Source organism: Bubalus bubalis, chromosome 22 (assembly GCF_019923935.1).
Source record: "Bubalus bubalis isolate 160015118507 breed Murrah chromosome 22, NDDB_SH_1, whole genome shotgun sequence".
Taxonomy (NCBI): Eukaryota; Metazoa; Chordata; class Mammalia; order Artiodactyla; family Bovidae; genus Bubalus; species Bubalus bubalis.
Window position 1 is genome coordinate 31489108 of NC_059178.1, and position 19749 is coordinate 31508856.

Sequence of the window (19749 nt, forward strand, 5' to 3'; positions counted from 1 at the left end):
CCTTTTCAGTATCTAATTTCCACCCTGACACAAGGGGGCGGTGGTGTCCCTTTTTTTAGGCTCACTTGTTCAGTCGTGCTGTGGGGAGGGAGGAACCCTGCAGACAAATATCCCTGGTGTCTGTGGGGAGTGCTCCCAGTGTCTCGGCCACACTGGGTATGCCCCCACTAATGGCATGTGTGCTTTCCCAGTCTACACTGCTCAGGCTCTAGGTTGCTCTGCCAGGAACTGTCTGAGGCAGGTCCTGGGTTGAGCGCACTTCCCAGGTCAAAGCTGCTCAGGTTCAGGTTCTCAGGTACGCCACAAAGGCGCAGACTTGATTGACCCTGCGTTTTGTGCCTTCCCCTGGTCCGAGCAGCTCAGGTGACCAGGTGCTTGGCGAGCTGGGACTTACCGCCTCCCTCATCCCAGGTGCTCAGTTTTTTGGGTGTACAATGGGCGCACCTTCTCAGGTGTGCCCTGTGTCTCCTCTGGGGAGCTGATCTCTGGCTGCAACCCTCCCGACGGATGTCAACCTTCCAGAATCCCAAGGAGTCTTGGTTAGCAGCGAAGCCTCCTTGCAGTTTGGTAGATGATGCCTCTCTGGGGCTGCGATTGCCCCCTTCTGGCTCTGGCTGCCCTCTCTTGATTACCCCCTTCCGGCTCTGGCTGCCCTCACCTGCCTGTCTCCGGTGGGGGATGGGCCTGTCCGCAGCCAGCTAGCTCTGCTCAGTCCTTTGTTCTGTGAGCGGGCCTGGCAGTGTTTTAGATTAGGGCTTTTCACGTTTAGCTATCCCACAGTCTGGTTTTCTCTCTCAAGTTAGTTCCCTCAGATTGCCCTCGGGCCATTCAGGCCCGGTCCTTACTCTAAGCAATGCAGCCCGCGCCTCCCTGCCCAGCCCCCGCTTGCTAGTGGCGGATGCAGGCTTCTGCATCGTTTCTCCGCTGGGGGTTGCCTTAGGCACGTAATCTGTGGGTTTTAATTATTTATTTATTTTTCCTCCCGGTTATGTTGCCCTCTGAGGTTCCAAGGCTCGGCACAGATTCGCCAGTGAAAGTGTTTCCTGGTGTTTGGAAACTTCTCTCTTTTTTAAGACTGCCTTCCTGGGATGGGTCTCCGTCCATCCCTCTTTTGTCTCTCTTTTTATCTTTTATGTTTTTTTCTCTACCTCCTTTCGAAGACAATGGGCTGCCTTTCTGGGTGCCTGATGTCTTCTGCCAGCATTCAGAAGTTGTTTTGTGGAATTTACTCAGCTTTCAAATGTTCTTTCCCTGAATTTGTGGGGGAGAAGGTGGTCTCCCCATCCTAGTCCTCCGGCATCTTAGGACCACCCCCTAACTTGGCACTGTTAAAAGGTGATTTATTTTACATACATGATTATCTTTCTAGATACCTAAAGCTTATCCTGTGTGTTTCAGAGTTAAAAAAAATATATTTTTATGGGCATCTTTCTTTGGTTAAACAGAAAATACAGAATGTAGTATAGTAATGTCTTCATGAATCAGGCTCATCCTGATAAAAAGGTTCATTGTATTCTGCGGTAATAGCATCTTTCCCAGTCTGTCCCAACCGGCTGTGTTCTGTGCTCCCCTAATTTGATTCTAGGTGCTCAACCAGTCATTTTCTCTATTTCTGTATCAGTGATAGCTACTCCTTCCTTTTCTTGTTTGTTATGGGTTGAGAAGATAGGTTAGCAGACTTTTGTTTATAATCACATATTAAATAAGAATCTAAAGGGAAGGGGCATGGATAGTGGTAGAAGATTTAAGAGATACAAACTGCCATGTATAAAGTAAGTAAGCTACATGGATATATTGTACAACACAGGGAAAACAGACAATATTTAAAAATAGTTATTAATGGAGAATAACATTTAAAAGTTGGGAATCAATATATTGTAAGCCTAAGACTTATATAATATTGTACCTCAACTATACTTCAATAAAAATGAATGATAATTATGTGATAAGATGTAGATGTTAGTGAATGTTACAGAATCATTGCATTATATAAATTCCCATTCATGTTAGGGAATCATATTGCATTATATAAATGTATCAAATCAACACATCACACACTTTAAACTTATGCAATGTTATATTTCTATTATATCACAATAAAAATATTTAATTAGTGATATTTTTTTAAAAGACTGAAAGGATATCAGCAATGGAAATGACAGAAAAAAAGAATCTGTTTTCTGTGAGAATCAAAGAGTAAAATTCAAGATTTTAATGCTGAAATACTGTGATATTTAGGAATCTTAAGTCAACTCTTTACCTACTGAGCCATCAGGAAGCCCTAGTAACAATTTACTAGTTAGGTTAATAGTAGAAAATATGCATAAAGTTCATAAGATTATAAAGCAAGTTATAACAAAGAAGTTTGTTGTGGTAAAGTGTTTGGATGTTTGCTATAATACTGATTGATTTTAAATTGCTAATATTGATGACTCTCTATCATCTCCCCCTTCCCCAAGAATTCTAGTTCACAGTTAATCAAGAAAGTGGCAGTGGCACCTGTTAAGCAATTGGCACAAGTAGGAACTACTGTGGTAACCTCTGTTCCGAAGCCTTCCCCAGTGCAGGTAAGTTGTGACTTGTGGTCATGTGCACCCTGGTTATATTTTCATATTTTGTTATTATTTATTGTTAGCTATTTCCTGAAGAGAACAATCCACTGATATATAAGGACACTTACTAAACTGGGAACTGTTGGAAGTATGGGAAACACAAGATGAACATGGTATATATTCTTGGAATATCATGTTTATTTGAATGTATTAAATTAATACAAGGTGTGTCTAATGTTTATGTGTCCCAGGGTCTATAAGCAGGTGCTGGGACAGAATTTTGGTGTCTGGGATGTTTATAAAGGATTGATAGCTGTGGAAGGGAAGGAGAATAGGAGTTTGAACTAAATGCAGGCTCAATAATGCCTTGGCCACCCTGATGGGGAACTCTGGAGCAAGTGTGGCCTGTCAAGAGTTGTCTCACCGAGTGCCACCTTGGTTGGGTGAACCACAATTCCCCCTCTGTGATCATTCACTGGATGTGAACTCTCCAGGGAGAGTTGTGTTCATGGCAACGTAATGCTCTGTAGCTGTGACAGATTCTGAAGGAACTGACAACTGTCATCTTCCTAAATAGCATCCCCTCGGAGAAGGCAATGGCAGCCCACTCCAGTACTCTTGCCTGGAAAATCCCATGGACGGAGGAGCCTGGTGGGCTACAGTCCATGGGGTCGCTAAGAGTCGGACACGACTGAGCGACTTCACTTTCACTTTTCACTTTCATGCACTGGAGAAGGAAATGGCAACCCACTCCAGTGTTCTTGCCTGGAGAATCCCAGGGACGGGGGAGCGTGGTGGGCTGCCGTCTATGGGGTCGCACAGAGTCGGACATGACTGAAGTGACTTAGCAGCAGCAGCAACAGCTAGGATGACACATATCTTTCTTTGTGATGGTATATCACAGTCTCCTCCTTTGAAGCACTGGGACCTATGTCCTCATACATGTTGGAAACCAACTCTCCTTGGATTCTAATAGGTTTCTTCCTTGGGGAAGCAGAGAAGAGGAAGTTTATAGGGTGTACTAAAGTCCCCACTGCTGCAGCTGACATCATTATGTCCCTCCACCATCCATTCTGGATTCCTCCCATTCTTAACTACAAATTCTGTTGGGTCTTAACTGGTAGTGTGATCAGACTTTTATCCCTGAGGGATCTGAGGTCCAAACTGCAGTCTTTTTTTTTATATAAGTTTATTTATTTATTTATGGTTGTACTGGGTCTTCATTGCTGTGCGTGGGCTTTTCTCTAGTTGCAGAGAATGGAGGCTAACTCTCTAGTTGTGGTGCACAGGCTTCTCATTGTGGTGGCTTCTCTTGTTGTGGAACACAGGCTCTAGGGTGTGTAGGCTTCAATGTGGCACATGGGCTCAGTAGGTGGGATCCCTGGGCTCTAGAGCACAAGCTCAACAGTTGTGGTGCACGGGCTTAGTTCTGCAGCATGTGGGATCTTCCTGGATCTGGGATCAAACCCATGTCTCCTGCAATGGCAGGTGGATTCTTTACCACTGAGCCACCAGGGAAGCCCTACCACAGTCTTTTTAGGCAAGAGTTGTGGCACTTGTCCATTTATCGCCATAATTGGACAAGGAAATAACCAAGAGCCAGTAAGTGAATCACCCGTTCACTGCATAAACTCCTTGACCTTCACTGTATAAAAGGAACCCTCCTATTCCAGATGTCAGGTCTGTTACCCCTGTCATGGTAATGATTCTCTTTCCTGCTGGTTGGTAGATAATGTGACCTTGAAGTCCCCATGAGGCAGCCAGTGTCTACTTCCTAGGGACTCCTGTTACGTTCTTTGGTGAAAGCGTGCGCACTGTGGGCAGGAACGGGAAGCACAGAGGCCCCCAGTGGGTTTTTGGGAGTAATAGTAAGTAGATCCATTCATCCTTCTACTCTGATTTTTTGGTTTTTCGTGTTTTTGTCCATATAAAATTTTTTGATTCAGTGAGTACACCTAAGTCTTAGAAGATGGAGGATGGAATTCTGTCTTCAAAGAGTATTGTCTTCGAGTTCTCACTTCACCTGTTTTCTGCAGGCTGTTCTAAACTAAGCAGGCAGCTTCTGGGTCCTGCCAGATGTGACACAATCAGTGGATCCCATGGTCATGGGACCACTGTTGTCCTTCCTTTGCTGTATAGAAGGGACATCTTTCTGGAACATGTTATGTGAAATCCCATGCTTAAACTTGGTGTTTAAGGTTTCAAAATTGTTTAACCACATTACTTCCTCTAACATTAGAGATGATGAGCAGTGAATCTGATTTTAAACATAGTTTTTCTTTTCCCTAATAATGGCTACCATTTATTGAGCACTTAATATGTTGACCACTTTAAGTGTTTTACATCTCTCACCTCACTTCATTTCGTCCTGTGACTACTCTATGAGGAAGTATTATCTCCATTTTATGTGTGTGAAAATAGGTTTAGAGAAGTTAGGAAATTTGCATGATTTCTGCTAATATGTAGCAGAGGGCCATTTGAGTCAAGGTCTCTGTCTGACTCTGGAAACTGTTCTTTATTACCTCTGTGCTGATTGTCCCAAACTCTAGGTTCCCCCCAAACTTGGGTTATTCTAAGGAGATCATTGGGCCAAAGCATGAATTTAGGCCTATTGATGTCTGCTCTGTATTGTAAGAAGTAATTATGTTTCTTAAAAGGGGATTTTGTTTTGATGATCAGTCAGATATGGACACCAAATACCACCACAGGGAAGTATGTGAAAGTGAAGAAGATTTATAATACTGCAGGTCTTAGAAGAGGGGGCATGGCACGCCATTCAGGGGGGCATATGGGAGGAGACCTGGGGCAGGCTCATCCAAACAGGTGGTATCCTGAGAGAGAATGAGGACCTGGGGGGCAAGTGGCTTTGTTGAGAGTTCCTATGGATTGAATTTCACTGGTGTGTTTGAATGGCACTAGGTCACAGTCAGGAGGGCAGAAAGAGAACTTGTAGGAGGGACCAGCCTTATCATACTGGGGCACCTGGGCAAGGTGTTCATAGACGTTTGTGGGATGTTGAGGCACCAGGAAAATATGAAGTTGAAGAATTTATAAGATTATTTTATGAAAGATTTTCTCTTTTGCAGTACTTTGAGTATATAATTTCTTTTACCTTTTGAAAAATATTCATCTCTTTATTTTTGGACATGCTGGGTGGGTCTTCGTTGCTGCGTGGGCTTTTCTCTAGTTGCGGCAAGCAGGGGCTACTCTTCATTGCAGTGCGCGGGCTTCCCTTGTTGTGGAGCACCAGCCCTAGGAGCACAGGCTTTAGCAATTTTGGCACATGGCTCAGCAGTTGTGGCATGTGGCCTTAGTTGCTCTACAGCAGGTGGATTCTTCCTGAACCGGGAGTCAAACCTGTGTCCCTTGCATTAGCAGGTGGATTCTTATCCACTGCACCACCAGGGAAATCCTATCAGTTTTTTAAATTGTATCTATTTCTTAAAGATTTAGTACATGTAGTTGTTCCAAAATGATATATATATGTGTTGTTCCATTCTTTTCTACCATTGCTCTTTCCATGTGGTGCGTGCATAACTTTTCTTAATTTAGACTGATGCATATTTTAAGCTGGGTCACTCCTTAGTGGTAGGCTAAAGCAATAGAAATATCAGTGAATTAGTGAATAATATCTGTGTCCACTCGGAGAGGTCAGTCAGTTCAGTCATTCAGTCATGTCTGACTCTTTGCAACCCCATGAACCGCAGCATGCCAAGCCTCCCTGTCCATCACCAACTCCCAGAGTTTACCGAAACTCATGTCCATTGAGTCAGTGATGCCATCCAGCCATCTCATCTGCTGTTGTCCCCTTCTCCTTCTGCCCTCAATCTTTCCCAGCATCAGGGTCTTTTCAAATGAGTCAGCTTTCTGCATCAGGTGGCCAAAGTATTGGAGTTTCAGCTTCAACATCAGTCCTTCCAATGAACACCCAGAACGTATCTCCTTTAGGATGGATTGGTTGGATCTCCTTGCAGTCCAAGGGACTCTCAAGAGTCTTCTCCAACACCATAATTCAAAAGCATCAATCTTCGGTGCTCAGCTTTCTTTATAGTCCAACTCTCACATCCATACATGACTACTGGAAAAACCATAGTCTTGACTAGACGGACCTTTGTTAACAAAGTAATGTTTCTGCTTTTTAATATACTGTCTAGGTTGGTCATAACTTTCCTTCCAAGGAGTAAGCGTCTTTTAATTTCATGGTTGCAATCACCATCTGCAGTGATTTTGGAGCCCCAAAAAATAGTCAGCCACTGTTTCCCATTTCCCCATCTATTTGCCATGAAGTGACGAGACTGGATGCCATGTTCTTAGTTTTCTGAATGTTGAGCTTTAAACCAACTTTTTCACTCTCCTCTTTCACTTTCATCAAGAGGCTCTTTAGTTCCTCTTCACTTTCTGCCATAAGGGTGGTGTCATCTGCATATCTGAGGTTATTGATATTTCTCCGACAATCTTGATTCCAGCTTGTGCTTCTTCCAGCCCAGTGATTCTCATAATATACTCTGCATATAAGTTAAATAAGCAGGGTGAAAATATAAAGCTTTGACATACTCCTTTCCCAATTTGGAACCAGTCTGTTGTTCCATGTCCAGTTCTAACTGTTGCTTCCTGACCTGCAAACAGGTTTCCCAAGAGGCAGGTCATGTGGTCTGGTATTCCTATCTCTTTCAGAATTTTCCACAAGTTTATTATGATCCCAATTTTAGGCATTTTTTTAGAAATGAGGATCTAGAACCTGGATGACTCTCTGTAGTCTGTTAAATTTGCATACAGTTCATTTCACTGACTATGTATAACTGATTTTTCACAATTTATTTCACATATACCCAAGCTTTTTTCTCTCCTGTCCCCTAGACATGCCTATCAGTGCCAGTGAGGTCTTGAAAAGCATGGCAATAGCATTGCCTGGTCTTCTGCTGCTGCTGCTAAGTTGCTTCAGTCATGTCCGATTCTGTGCGACCCCGTTGACAGCAGCCCACCAGGCTCCCCCGTCTCTGGGATTCTCCAGGCAAGAATACTGGAGTGGGTTGCCATTTCCTTCTCCAATGCATGAAAGTGAAAAGTGAAAGTGAAGTGGCCCAGTCGTGTCCCCCTCTTAGCGACCCCATGGACTGCAGCCTACCAGGCTCCTCCGTCCATGGGATTTTCCAGGCAAGAGTACTGGAGTGGGTTGCCATTGCCTTCTCCTGCCTGGTCTAGCATATGCAAAGTTAATGATTAACACAGTTCATCCATTATAGCAGTGTGATTACACATAGTGTAAGGCTGGGATTGTGTAACTCCATGCCTCTTAAGAGGTGCAAGTATCAGGTGAGGTACAGGTAGTAGCTATATTAGAAAGAGTTACCAAAGACAGATTTTGTGCTGGGACAGGATAAAATATTGAGAAGGAAAGTAGAAACGCTATAAATGCTTCTACTCACAAAAAAATAGGACTCTTCCTGAGATTTTCCTTATTTTGCTTCATAAGGAAAAAGGACAGTGGTCCCCCCGAGGAACTTCTCTCATCAGTCCTAAAGCTGAAGTTTAACATCACTTTCTTAAATATAGTAGTACAGAGAATTAATGGCAGAGTACAAAACCCTCACTGAAGAAGGAGTATGTATTTACTGTCTGTAAACCTAAAAAAGTTTATTAGAAAATCTCCAAAAGGATTCAGAGGAAACTGCATAGTACTTTATCTCAATATGTTTGTCTCAAATATTACCCAATTTGTGATTTCTTGTATTTAAATTTTTATCCTGCAGGTGGTGCTGTAATCACTCCTCTTCCTTTAATAGAGGCTAAAAGAAACACCTGAGATTCTTTTCCATGTGAAAATAACACAATCACATAATATTTGTTATTACAAATTTCAAAAATATTACTTCTCTATTAAGTCTACATAAAAGTGGCTTATCTGAATATAAAATGATCAGTAGATCTCACAGCTTCATACTTACTAAAAAGCAGAATATTGTAGAATAGGAAATCCTGTATTTTCATATAAAAACTTACTATTTCAGATCCTTTTTGGAGACATATTAATATGTTTAAGGACTGTGCGCTTGGCACTGTTTTTTAAAAACAATCCCAAGATAGTATGTACCGTTGCCATCCTTGTTTTCTTACAGACAGGAATCAAGAAGGTTAGCAAGATTAAGTAACTTACCTGAAGTGGATGCTTGGGTGTCAATGAAAAATAGGTAGTAATGAAACCCAGAAATGAAACCTACAAATAGGTGAGAATGAAACCCAGAGGTACTAGAGTCCAGACTTTGTAAATGATTTTACATTGGCTTAGACTAGTAGAGCATAATACAAAAGCAAGGAAGTCAAGATCCATCTGTAGTCTGAAGTGTGAACTGAGGCACCCACATGATACATAGCATAGTAATGCGTGTCTCAGTGTCTACTGCTTTCAATTTCAGTCTGTGGCTGTGCCGACTAACGTGGTCACAGTTACTCCTGTAAAGCCCATGAATACCATAGCAACCCTGAAGCCTTCAAGTTTGGGAACAGCATCTGCCCCCTCAAATGAGCTCAATCTCAAAACAGAGAACTCGGCCTCTGCTCAGGCTAACCTTTCTCCGGTAAGCTCTCACTTGCACCGTACATAAATCAAGCGCTCTACACGTTTTCTTGAATCCTGTTTTCTAGCCAACATTTGTGAGTGTTTGTATTTCTGTATTTAGACGATGCTAGAAAATGTGAAGAAATGTAAGAACTTCCTCGCAATGTTAATAAAACTAGCGTGTAGTGGATCCCAGTCCCCGGAGATGGGGCAGAATGTGAAGAAGTTGGTAGAGCAACTTTTGGTAAGTTCGGACTATAAAAGCTCTGTAAGAATCTATACAACTGGTTTTAAGTGGGGAATAAATAAATATTTTTAAATGAAGTTTATCTTAAATGGATTTTTGGATAAACTTTACTTTTGCTTCTTGAAAGCTCTGTAATGATATAAACGTTCGAGTCGTAAATCTTGTCTGTCTGGTCATTGCCCTGTATCGATGGGGTTTGGTTTTAGGAGCCACTGTAGATACCAAAATCCCCGGATGCTCAAGTCCCATAGTTGACCCTCCCTGTCTGTGGGCTCCCTATCTGCGGATTCGACCAATCACGGGTTGTAAATCTTGTAGTACACCATCCTTAACTGGTTGAATCTGGATGCGATTCTGCGCACACGGAACGCCGGGGATCCAGAGGGCAGAGTGTGTATTTCTTTTTGTTTGCTAGTCTTGCTTCTCTTAGCCTAAAGACAGCTTTGGAGAGAAGGTTGACTTTTTTGTTTTTTGGTCAGATAAACTTATGTGGGGAATATTTGGCCTCATGGAAAGAGGTAGTTGAGAAAGTACTTTGAGAGCATTTCTCCAGATCATTATAGGTATTCTTTATAGTCCACTGGTTTATTTTGTACCTTAAATGGATCTTTCACCCATGTATGATTTTTGAAACAGCTCACATTTGGTCATCTGGAAAATAACTGGTTCAGTGGGTTGTATAGATCTTCCAAATGTTGACAGATCTGTTTTTTTAAATATCAAAAAATCATACTTGTAATCTAACAAATCACATCAGAAAAATTTTTTCAGTACAGAGAAGCTATCAAACTCAGGATTATGGTTACACATTTTCCAAAATTCTAATTTTGGCTTGAGAGCTCTGATTTTTATCATTAGCAGCAAAAACTGACAGTTGTTTTCCTTACAATGACAGGTTTGGTTCATTTGTTTTTTTCCTTTTGAGAGAATGTCTCTCAAAATACCCCAGTGTGAATAACCACAGCTGGTTTGATATTCTTTCTGGTAAACGGAAAAAAAAAAAAAAAAAAAAAAACCAACAAAACACAGCTAATTCAGCTAGCAGCTCATTGGAAAAGTGCTTTTCCTTGAGTATCTTACTTTGGCCTGCTCTGTGTGTGGTTCCCATTAGGTTACACACAGTATTTTAAAAATATGGCTACTAAAGTATTGAGATTTGGTAAAATTAAATTTTACTTTTTGGTTGAAGACATTTTCAAGTGGAACTGGTTCTGTTTTTTGTTTTTTTTTTTGCCATACCTGCTTTGCAATGTAGAATATGACAGCTATTTAAAACTGCCAGCAGTTTTATTCAGTGTTGCTTTTGTACCATTGGTGCAAATCTCAGCACAGTGAAAAAGGCCCAAAAATGATTAGTTATTAATGTGAGAATAATTTAGACCTCATAGACCCCTGCAGTGTTTAGAATCCAAAGTGGCATGGAAGGGTTCCTAAGCCCTTTGAAACAATAGCATGTATTTTATTGTGGCCTTGTAATAGCATTCTAGAAATACAGCCTAGTCACAGTTAAAGTAATTTAAAAATTGGCAAGGTAAACCAAAACAAAATCCCAAACCCCACACCAGGTAACTGTTCAGTTTTCTGCCCTAAGTAATGTAGGACTCCTGTGTTTTTACTTCTTAGTTTGTTCTTAACAGACTGTGGTCTTAATTCTGTCGCCTTGCCATTTAGCCAGCTCTCATCTCACTTTCACTTTGCTTACTGAGATCTTAAAAAATAATAATAATTGCTTCATTGTATTCTATATGAAAAGAGCATCTGTTTATTCACTTTGTAGGGGACACAAAAAAAAACCCACCTGTATTTAATGATAGACTTTGACTTTATCACTGTTGGAAGCTTGCTATATCTCCAGTCATGAATTACACACTTTTCCTCTTGTAAAATATTTGTAAACCTAAAAGTATTTTTCTTTTTCCTATTCTTCAGGATGCAAAAATTGAAGCAGAAGAGTTTACTAGACAACTGTATGTTGAACTCAAGTCTTCACCTCAGCCTCACCTAGTTCCTTTCCTTAAGGTAAAGTTATGTGTTACTTTGAAGAAATTGTTTGGATTGGATTACTTTAAAGTAATTTAAAATCTGAATATTTCAATATGACAGCAACTTAATATGAAGATAGTAACAGTAGGAGAAACCTTTAGGGCTGTTGTAATCTGTAAAGCACATTTATAATCCATATTCTTTGGATTGGAACATGCTGAGAAAACAAAAGTAACATCTTCATGAATATAACTTAATGATTATATTATTTAATGCTTGTATCCTGAAAGATTCTTAACTTAAAAAAAGTAGGGTCTCTTCTTTGTCCTACTATTTCTTAGTGTCAGAAATAGTCAACCTCGTGGTGCCAAATTTAGTGGGAAAACTGTTATATTTTGGGTTAGGGAAAGCTATTATCTTTAAAAATTAATTTATAATGTTAGGCATTCTCTTCTCTAAGATTTATTGAATTAAATAGATTTTGATGGAGAACAATATCTTTGATATCTTTGTTATCTTTGATAACAAGAGCTTTGATGGGCAGACTGAAAAATTATGTTCCTTTTGTATATTTAGTAGCTGGAAAAGAGTTGACTTGAAAGTTATAAAGTTATTAAAGACCTGGGATTATAGTAAACCAAGAGTCCTCCCATACATTTTGAAATAACAGAATGAAGAGTTGCCTTTAGAAAAATTTGGCATGGTTGTCTAGGGGAGAGGAGTGAGACTTCGTGGAGATGAAAGAAGAGTGGGAAAGGGGTTGGGGCACCACTGTTTCCGAAGGCTATTAAGATAGTAGAAATTGTCACCAGGAGGCTGACCATGTTAATTAGGAGGGTGCCAGATAGCTGATCTGAACTGCGAGTGTTTTAGCCAGACCAGTCTTGGTCTGGGAAGGGAAGATTAAAGAGTTAGCACAGTGCTGAACGTCAGATGATGCTGAACATCAGATACCATTTCCAGGTAGCCCTCATGATTGGGAAGTCGGCAGCAGTTCTTCCTTAGGTGCTTTCAGTGCAAAAGGTCTGTGAGCTCTAGGGCTCTGTGTGACACTGACACTGTGTAACAAGAGTCTATGTTTCATACTCGAGACACTGTAGGGGAGAAGAAGGGGGATAAGTAAGTACCTACTATGTGTTCTGTGCTTTGCTAGCTACTTCTGTTTTTTTTAAATTCGCATTGTTTGGATTTAATTTTCCATTTTGGAGGTGAGAAAATTGTTCAAGTTAACTTTTGATTAAACACACAGGCCTAGAATTTAGCCTGACACTATGGCCTATGAAACACTACTTTGAAGTTATCAAATATTACCATTATTTGCACTTTGTATAGTTTTCTAAGGACTGTAACAGAGTCATTTTTTTTTTTTCTTGAGAATATTTTTTTCATATCCTTGAGCACTCTGGTGGTTGGATGGTGCACTGGGATGAGGGATTTGGCATTTAAGCTTAACTCTGGCCAGATAATCAAGAGATAATTTAGCATACATATTGTATTTATTTAACATACATATTTTTATTGCTATCTCTTTAAGTCATATTACTTTAACATGTCTTTCCAATTGTGTTTTTTTCCCAGGTGTCCTCCATCTTTGATTTCTTACTTAAATTTAACTAATCACATCACTTCATATGTTCATGTATTTTCAAAGCAGCTTATTTTCTCCCGTTTTTACAGTTTGAGAAAATAACGTTGAGAGACTTTCTTTCCTTTGATACTATTTATAGATATATAATTGAAAATTTTCAGTTTAAAATTTTTTCAATCTTTTTAAATAAAAAAAGTAAAAGAAGTAACTAAAAGGAAAAGAAGGGAAGAGGGGCCATAGTTCTCATTTGCTTCTTAAGTAAAGGTGGTCTGACTGAATTTAAGTACCAAAACATGGAAATCTTCCAAAACAGCTCAAGAATTCACCAAAAGATAGTCTACTCGCCTTCTCCTTTTTTATCTTTTTTTCTAACTTAAAAACAAAAGCAAATAAAAATCCCAGGGATGAAAAGGGAGAACCTTCTACTTTTTAGTTTAAGCTGTTTTTATTTTTTTCAGCAAGATACAAAGAGACCCAAACTTTAAATCCAGTCAGAAAATACTCTAGCTCAATTAAGAAAATTGTCCTTGTTTCTGTTAGTTTTATTTTCATGTAAAGACTGTTCAGAGTTTGAAAGTTATTTAACAAAAACGTTTTTTTAAGATTCTGCTGTCCTGTAAACAAACTTGTAGATATTGAAGTTATGAGTGATCTATTAATGGGGTTTAGATAAATACAAATAAGTAAGATAAAGTGTTTTATTTTACCGTACTAATATTTGATACCAAATTGATACTATGGTCTATAAGCTTAATACTGAGACATAATACTTAGGAATTGAAAAATGAAGCACTTTGGAGCTTTATTTATATCCTGGATATTGACAAAAGGTAAATGATTGATAACAGATTTCCTCAGGTGAAACATTGATATACTTTTTATGTTGTCGAGATATGACACACAAAGTAGTTCTATTTTACTAGAGCTCACTTACTCAGTTATCAGTGCTGTTTTTTTTCCTTTCTTATTTCTAGAAAAGTGTGATTGCCTTACGACAATTGATGCCCAATGCCCAGAGCTTTATTCAGCAGTGCGTTCAGCAGACTTCTAGCGAGGTGGTCACTACTACCTGTCCCACAACATCAACGCCTTCTCCCGTGGTAACAACAGCAGCTTCTTCCATCCAGGCTGAGAAGCCTGCTGTTGTTGGTTCAGAAGCAGCGGTGCCTGGAGTTGTGTCTGTACAGACTCTGAAACCACTTGCTGGTCCAGAGGGAGCAAAAACTGGAGTCGTGACTCTTCACTCTGTGGGTCCGGCTGCTGTGCCTGGAGGGACAACAGCTGGAACTGTCGTGCTGCAGACTCCAAAACCTCTGGTGACATCCCTGCAGAACACGGTGACAGCAGTCTCTCTGCAGCCTGAAAAGCCGGTTGTCTCCGGGACAGCAGTGACGCTGGCGCTCCCCTCGGTACCTTTTGGAAAAACCTCAGCAGCAGCTGTTTGCATTCCGTCCATGAAACCCATTCTTACTTCCGCTGGGACCACGTCCAACAAGCCCGTCCTTGGCCCTCCACTCCAAATCAAACTCGCGCAGCCAGGCCCCGTGCTTGCGCAGCCAGCCAGTATCCCACAGGCAGTTAAAGTCAAACAACTAGTGAGTATCTTTTCATTTCTTCCTCAGTTTCTTCTTTAGAAAAAGTCCGACATTCAGAAAACTGGCAAGACTAGTAAAATCAACCCCTGTGTACCCTTGACCATTGTTGATCAGTTGATAACGTTGGAACATGTTGGCTTTGTCTCTTTCCCCTCTATTCACAGGCAAACACACACATAATTTTTTTCCTGAACCATTTAAGAGTTGTTTGCAGAAATTGTGACTTTGCACCATTAAATACCATGTATCTCTTAAGGAAAAGGGTTTCTTTTTCTTTGCATTAACTGCAACGTACTGTCACTCATGGGAAGTTATTACAGGCACAATATTTCCTTTGTTGTCCCAACAAGTTCCTGGCTAGTTTGCTTCCTGATGTTGTTTCTAGTAAAGAATTGCATATTACCCTTATTTGTCATTTTTTTTTTTCAGACTCCCTTAATTTAGAACGGTTCTTAGCCTTTTGTGGTTGTTCATTGTGTTGTAATAATTTTAAGTGCTAGTTGTTTTTCAGAATATCCTTTTGTGTAATCTTTTCCTCAAGATTAGACTCAGATTAGTTATTTTTGGTAGGCTTGTTATTAATACATAGGTGATGTTATGGTAACATTTCTTTTAAAAATTGCTAAGGAGAGAAGGTGACAATGAGGGGAGTAGATGAGTAAAAAGTGGTGTTTTCTCCTGAACTCTGTAAGTTGGGAAGTTCTTAGGTAAAAGAACTTGGGTGAAATCTGAGCTGTTTATCTATTCGTGTTTAGATAAACCTTACTCAAGACAAGTTTTATCAGAAGACTGAAAGTACTTTTACGCTGTGGGAGACAGTACATGGTGAATTAATTGAAATTTATGTTTTTTAAAAAAAAGTTCTCACCTACCTTGTCCTATAACAGAACTGTTTTTTTTTTATTTTTGGTGATTGCACCTGTTCTTTATAAACCTCCATGTTAACGGCTATGTTTTGAGTCTCTTTGTTTTAGTGTTTTCTGCTTTTTTGGAGTAGTAAAATCTAAGTAAACTTCTCAGCCTTGTTTATGTGATCAGGACAAAACATTAGTATATGTGGGTGATGGTCTTTGAGGCAGAGGGCAAACCTTGGGTGTAGAATGAAGGTGTAGAATGAAAGAGGAAAGATCAGTTTGGACAGTAGTCAGACTTTTTTTTTTTTTTCATCCCTTCCTACTCTGGCTCTGATTTTTAAGTGGAAAAATGTACCTGCCTCATTATGTTTCTCCTGGGTGTCTGAATTTAATATAAGAGATAAAATTTTCTTTAGAAGCAGTGATTCTTAAACATCTATCTGAACAGCCAGGTTTGGGAGGTGCTGGAACCGTAAATGCCCCAGTGGAAGGTTGCTTTTGGTAACACTGAAGAGAATGGATACCCTAAATGCCCCAGTGGAAGGTCACTTTGGTAACACTGGAGAGAATGGAGATCCTCTCTATGTGTCATAGCTGATTCTTAAATTAGTGCTCATCTTTATTGAAAATCTATAGCATATCCACCCCTAAGTGATATAACACTCCATAGCTACATAGAGTTTTAAAAACATATCTTATATGCAGTATGGATTTTGAAATAATTTTGATGAAGGTAAGACAGGGAGAAAACTAAGAATCCCAGAATTTTAAGGGAACAATCTGCTGGCACTCAATAAGCAATAGATCTCAAAGTAGAATCCATTGTCTTTGCTATTAGATTATGGTGCTCATGGCAAGAACTTCTAGGTTTCTAGAATGTCTTGAAACAGAAAACTGTCAGGTAATAATATCTTGTGGCCTGCAAGGTGACTCAGTGGTAAAGAATCCACCTGCCATGCTGGAGGCACAGGTTCGATCCCCGGGTCAGGAAGATCTCCTCCTGGAGAAGGAGATGACAGCCCACTCCTGTATTCTTGCCTGGGAAATCCCATGGACAGAGGAGCCTGGCAGGCTACAGTCCATAGGGTCACAAAGAGTTGGACATGACTTAGCAACTAAGCAACAATAATATCTTGACAGCATTTACACTGTTATACATTAGAAACTATTTCAATCAAGAAAAATGTAACAAAATCCATTGGTAAATTTTAGGGATTTTTAAACTTCTACTTTCATTCTTAAAAGAATGGCAATGATTTAGTTTTCTTATGAATTCTGCTTTCTTGTTTGGCCTTTGTTTCAATTTTAGTCAACAGATTTCATGTCAGTATTCCTACCTTCCTGTTTAAAACAGCAAAAACCAGAGCAGCTAGACTCTGAAGATGCATTGTAATCTGTTTTACAGCAGATTTTTACCTGGGGCACAAAACAGCATAAGCTGTTCTATATGGTAATGCCAGAGAGAGGATTGAACTTGAATGCTCTTTCAAATCAACTAATTTAGAAAATTAGTATTACTTAGGTTTGAAATAGTATTACTCAGGTAGTTTAAGAATATCATCAGTGAATTCATTACAAACCATAGTCCAATTTAATCCTGGGTTTGAAGCGAGGAGGAAAACACTCAAGGTGCTAGAAACAAGATGGTAATCAATGTAGCTTATAAGAAACATGGTGAATAATTATTTAAAATGTGAGAGTGCCACGCTGGATCAAATCTGTGGTCCATAAAACTCAGGATGCAGTCTCCAGTAATGGTCTGAACAATGCAAATGTGACTGTTGTTCAGTGTCAGGTGTAAAAGTTTGTGTGGTTTGTTTCCTTTAATAATCATGAATTTAAAAATTCCCGTCAGTACTTGATCCTTTTCTAGCTTGTACAGATTTTTCTGAAGAATTCTATAGGTTTTCTTCCTTGATAAGATGTTTTAAATGTCACACTTTTAAGTTGCAAGAAGCTTCTTAACCTACCATTGCAGGGTTTAGTTTTATCATAGATATTTCCCTTATTTCAGATGTATATTTCCCCAGGTGACTGTATTACTTGCATTTCTTTCCTACAGAATTGTAGACATTTGATAAGTGGCCAAGTACATTCAACGAATCATTGTCCAACTACTATTGTTTTGTGGGTATAAGAGAAAAACAACTAATTAGTACATTATTAATGTGGTAATTCGGAGAAGGCAATGGCACCCCACTCCAGTACTCTTGCCTAGAAAACCCCATTGATGGAGGAGCCTGGTAGGCTGCAGTCCATGGGGTCGCTAAGAGTCGGACACAACTGAGCGACTTCACTTTCACCTTTCACTTTCATGCATTGGAGAAGGAAATGGCAACCCACTCCGGTGTTCTTGCCTGGAGAATCCCAGGGACAGGGGAGCCTGGTGGGCTGCTGTTTATGGGGTCGCACAGGGTCGGACGCGACTGAAGCGACTTAGCAGCAGCAGCAGCAGCAATGTGGTAATTTTCAGTTTTATTATACTGAAGTGAAACTGATCTCCTAAAATAAATTAATCCAGAATATTAGGAAAGATTTGTTGTTGTTGAATAATATTTTTGTCTCATAGCTAACTAATTATTTTGAAGGAGAACCATAATGTGTAGGAAACAAAACAAGGATTATTGTTCTATTGAGTCAAGTGGTTCATTCTCAGTTTCTTATTGGACTGACCTAGATCTAGACTTGAGTTATCAGTTTGTGGGGTTTTTTTTTTTCCTCCCCTATTTTTGCATGCTGTTAAAAGAGTGAGACGGAGAAGGCAATGGCACCCCACTCCAGTATTCTTGCCTGGCAAATCCCATGGACGGAGGAGCCTGGTAGGCTGCAGTCCGTGGGGTCGTGAAGAGTCGGACAAGACTGAGCGACTTCACTTTCACTTTTCACTTTCATGCATTGGAGAAGGAAATGGCAACCCACTCCAGTGTTCTTGCCTGGAGAATCCCAGGGACAGGGGAGCCTGGTGGACTGCCATCTATGGGGTCGCACAGAGTCGGATATGACTGAAGCGACTTAGCAGCAGCAAAAGAGTGAGAGGAGAGGTAGAATTCAGTTGTTGATTGTAATCCCACTAAGATAGGACTAATGAAAGTTTGGGTGAAGAGACTGAGTCCAAGTAAGGCCTACTGCCATCTATTTGCCATTTTAATTAGGAATTGCATAGAGAAATCTTCATGGGCTATAATTTAGTCAGAGTTTACATAACCATAGTCTTAACATAGGTTGATTAATGCCAGCTCATTTAAATTTACTTGAAGAATATATATTTTTTTAGGTTTTATTTTGATACGGGGGCATCAGAATTCACGGAAAATAAACTATTGAAACTATATTTACAGGGTATATGTTGTCTTATTTTTTCTTTATTCAAGATAGTGTTTTATTATGAAAATTTCCAAACATAGCAAAGTTGAGGTTTATTGTGAACACTGTATACCAACCACCTAGATTCTACTGTTTACAGTTGCTCTACTTGATTTATCCATTCATTAATTATCTTAATTTTTGATACGTTTCAAAGGCGTCTTCTTAAAATATTTTAATATTAATGTGCATATCATTAACTGCCAATCAATATTTCTTTACTCTTTTCTTGTTTTTAGCTAAAATGTATATACTGTGATATGCACAAATTTAAATCTATCATTGGATAAATTCTGACAGTGCTTAAGAGAAAGTGAAAGTGTTAGTCTAATGGCTTAGTTCATGTCCGACTCTGTGAGAGTCCATGAACTGTAGCCCTCCAGGCTCCTCTGTCCATGGAATTCTCCAGACAAGAATACTGGGGTTGGTTGCCATTCCCTTCTCCAGGGGATCTTCCTGACCCAGGGATCATACCCAGGTCTCCCACATTGCCAGCAGATTCTTGACCCTCGGAGCCACAAGGGAAGCCCCTTGACGATGCTTACCTCTGTAACTCAAATCTGCTTTTCAAGGTACAGAGTGTCACCATCACCTTGAAGTTTCCTTCTCTCCCTTCCCAGTCTTTCTCTACCTGCATACCCCCAGAACCACTGACTCTTCTAATAATAGCTCTTTGTTTGGCTTGCCAAGTAGGAGCAGATCTATCATCCTTGGACCAATTTCCATCTCTCTTAATATCAGTCTCTGTTATATGCCTTATATTAGAGTCTAAAACTGTACTTTCTTTGAAAGAACACTGTTGAATTGTTTTATATTTTCTCACTCGTATTTTATTTTGTTCAGCAAGTGTGCAGGAATATGCTGCACATATGCTCCCAGGTGTTACAGTCACTAGGACAAGGAATGATGGGGATCCAGGATTATTAAATCAGTCAGCGCATTTGCCTCCTGCCATATACATGAACTTGCACTGGATTGGGCCTAGACTGGGCCATGCACAACCCTGGTCTT

At 39.9% G+C, this 19749-nt stretch overlaps 1 protein-coding gene across 6 annotated transcripts in view; it reads left to right on the top strand.

The window, feature by feature from the left end:
• The window catches only part of TAF4B (TATA-box binding protein associated factor 4b), a 186594-nt gene that overhangs the window by 19198 nt on the left and 147647 nt on the right, over positions 1–19749 (top strand). For all 6 annotated transcript variants that reach the window (XM_044934732.2, XM_044934734.2, XM_044934733.2 and 3 more), the window contains exons 3-7: positions 2460–2567; positions 8966–9127; positions 9230–9352; positions 11285–11374; positions 13901–14521. In XM_044934732.2, coding sequence (XP_044790667.2) covers positions 2460–2567; positions 8966–9127; positions 9230–9352; positions 11285–11374; positions 13901–14521 — 1104 coding nt within the window. The remainder of the gene's footprint in view (positions 1–2459; positions 2568–8965; positions 9128–9229; positions 9353–11284; positions 11375–13900; positions 14522–19749) is intronic.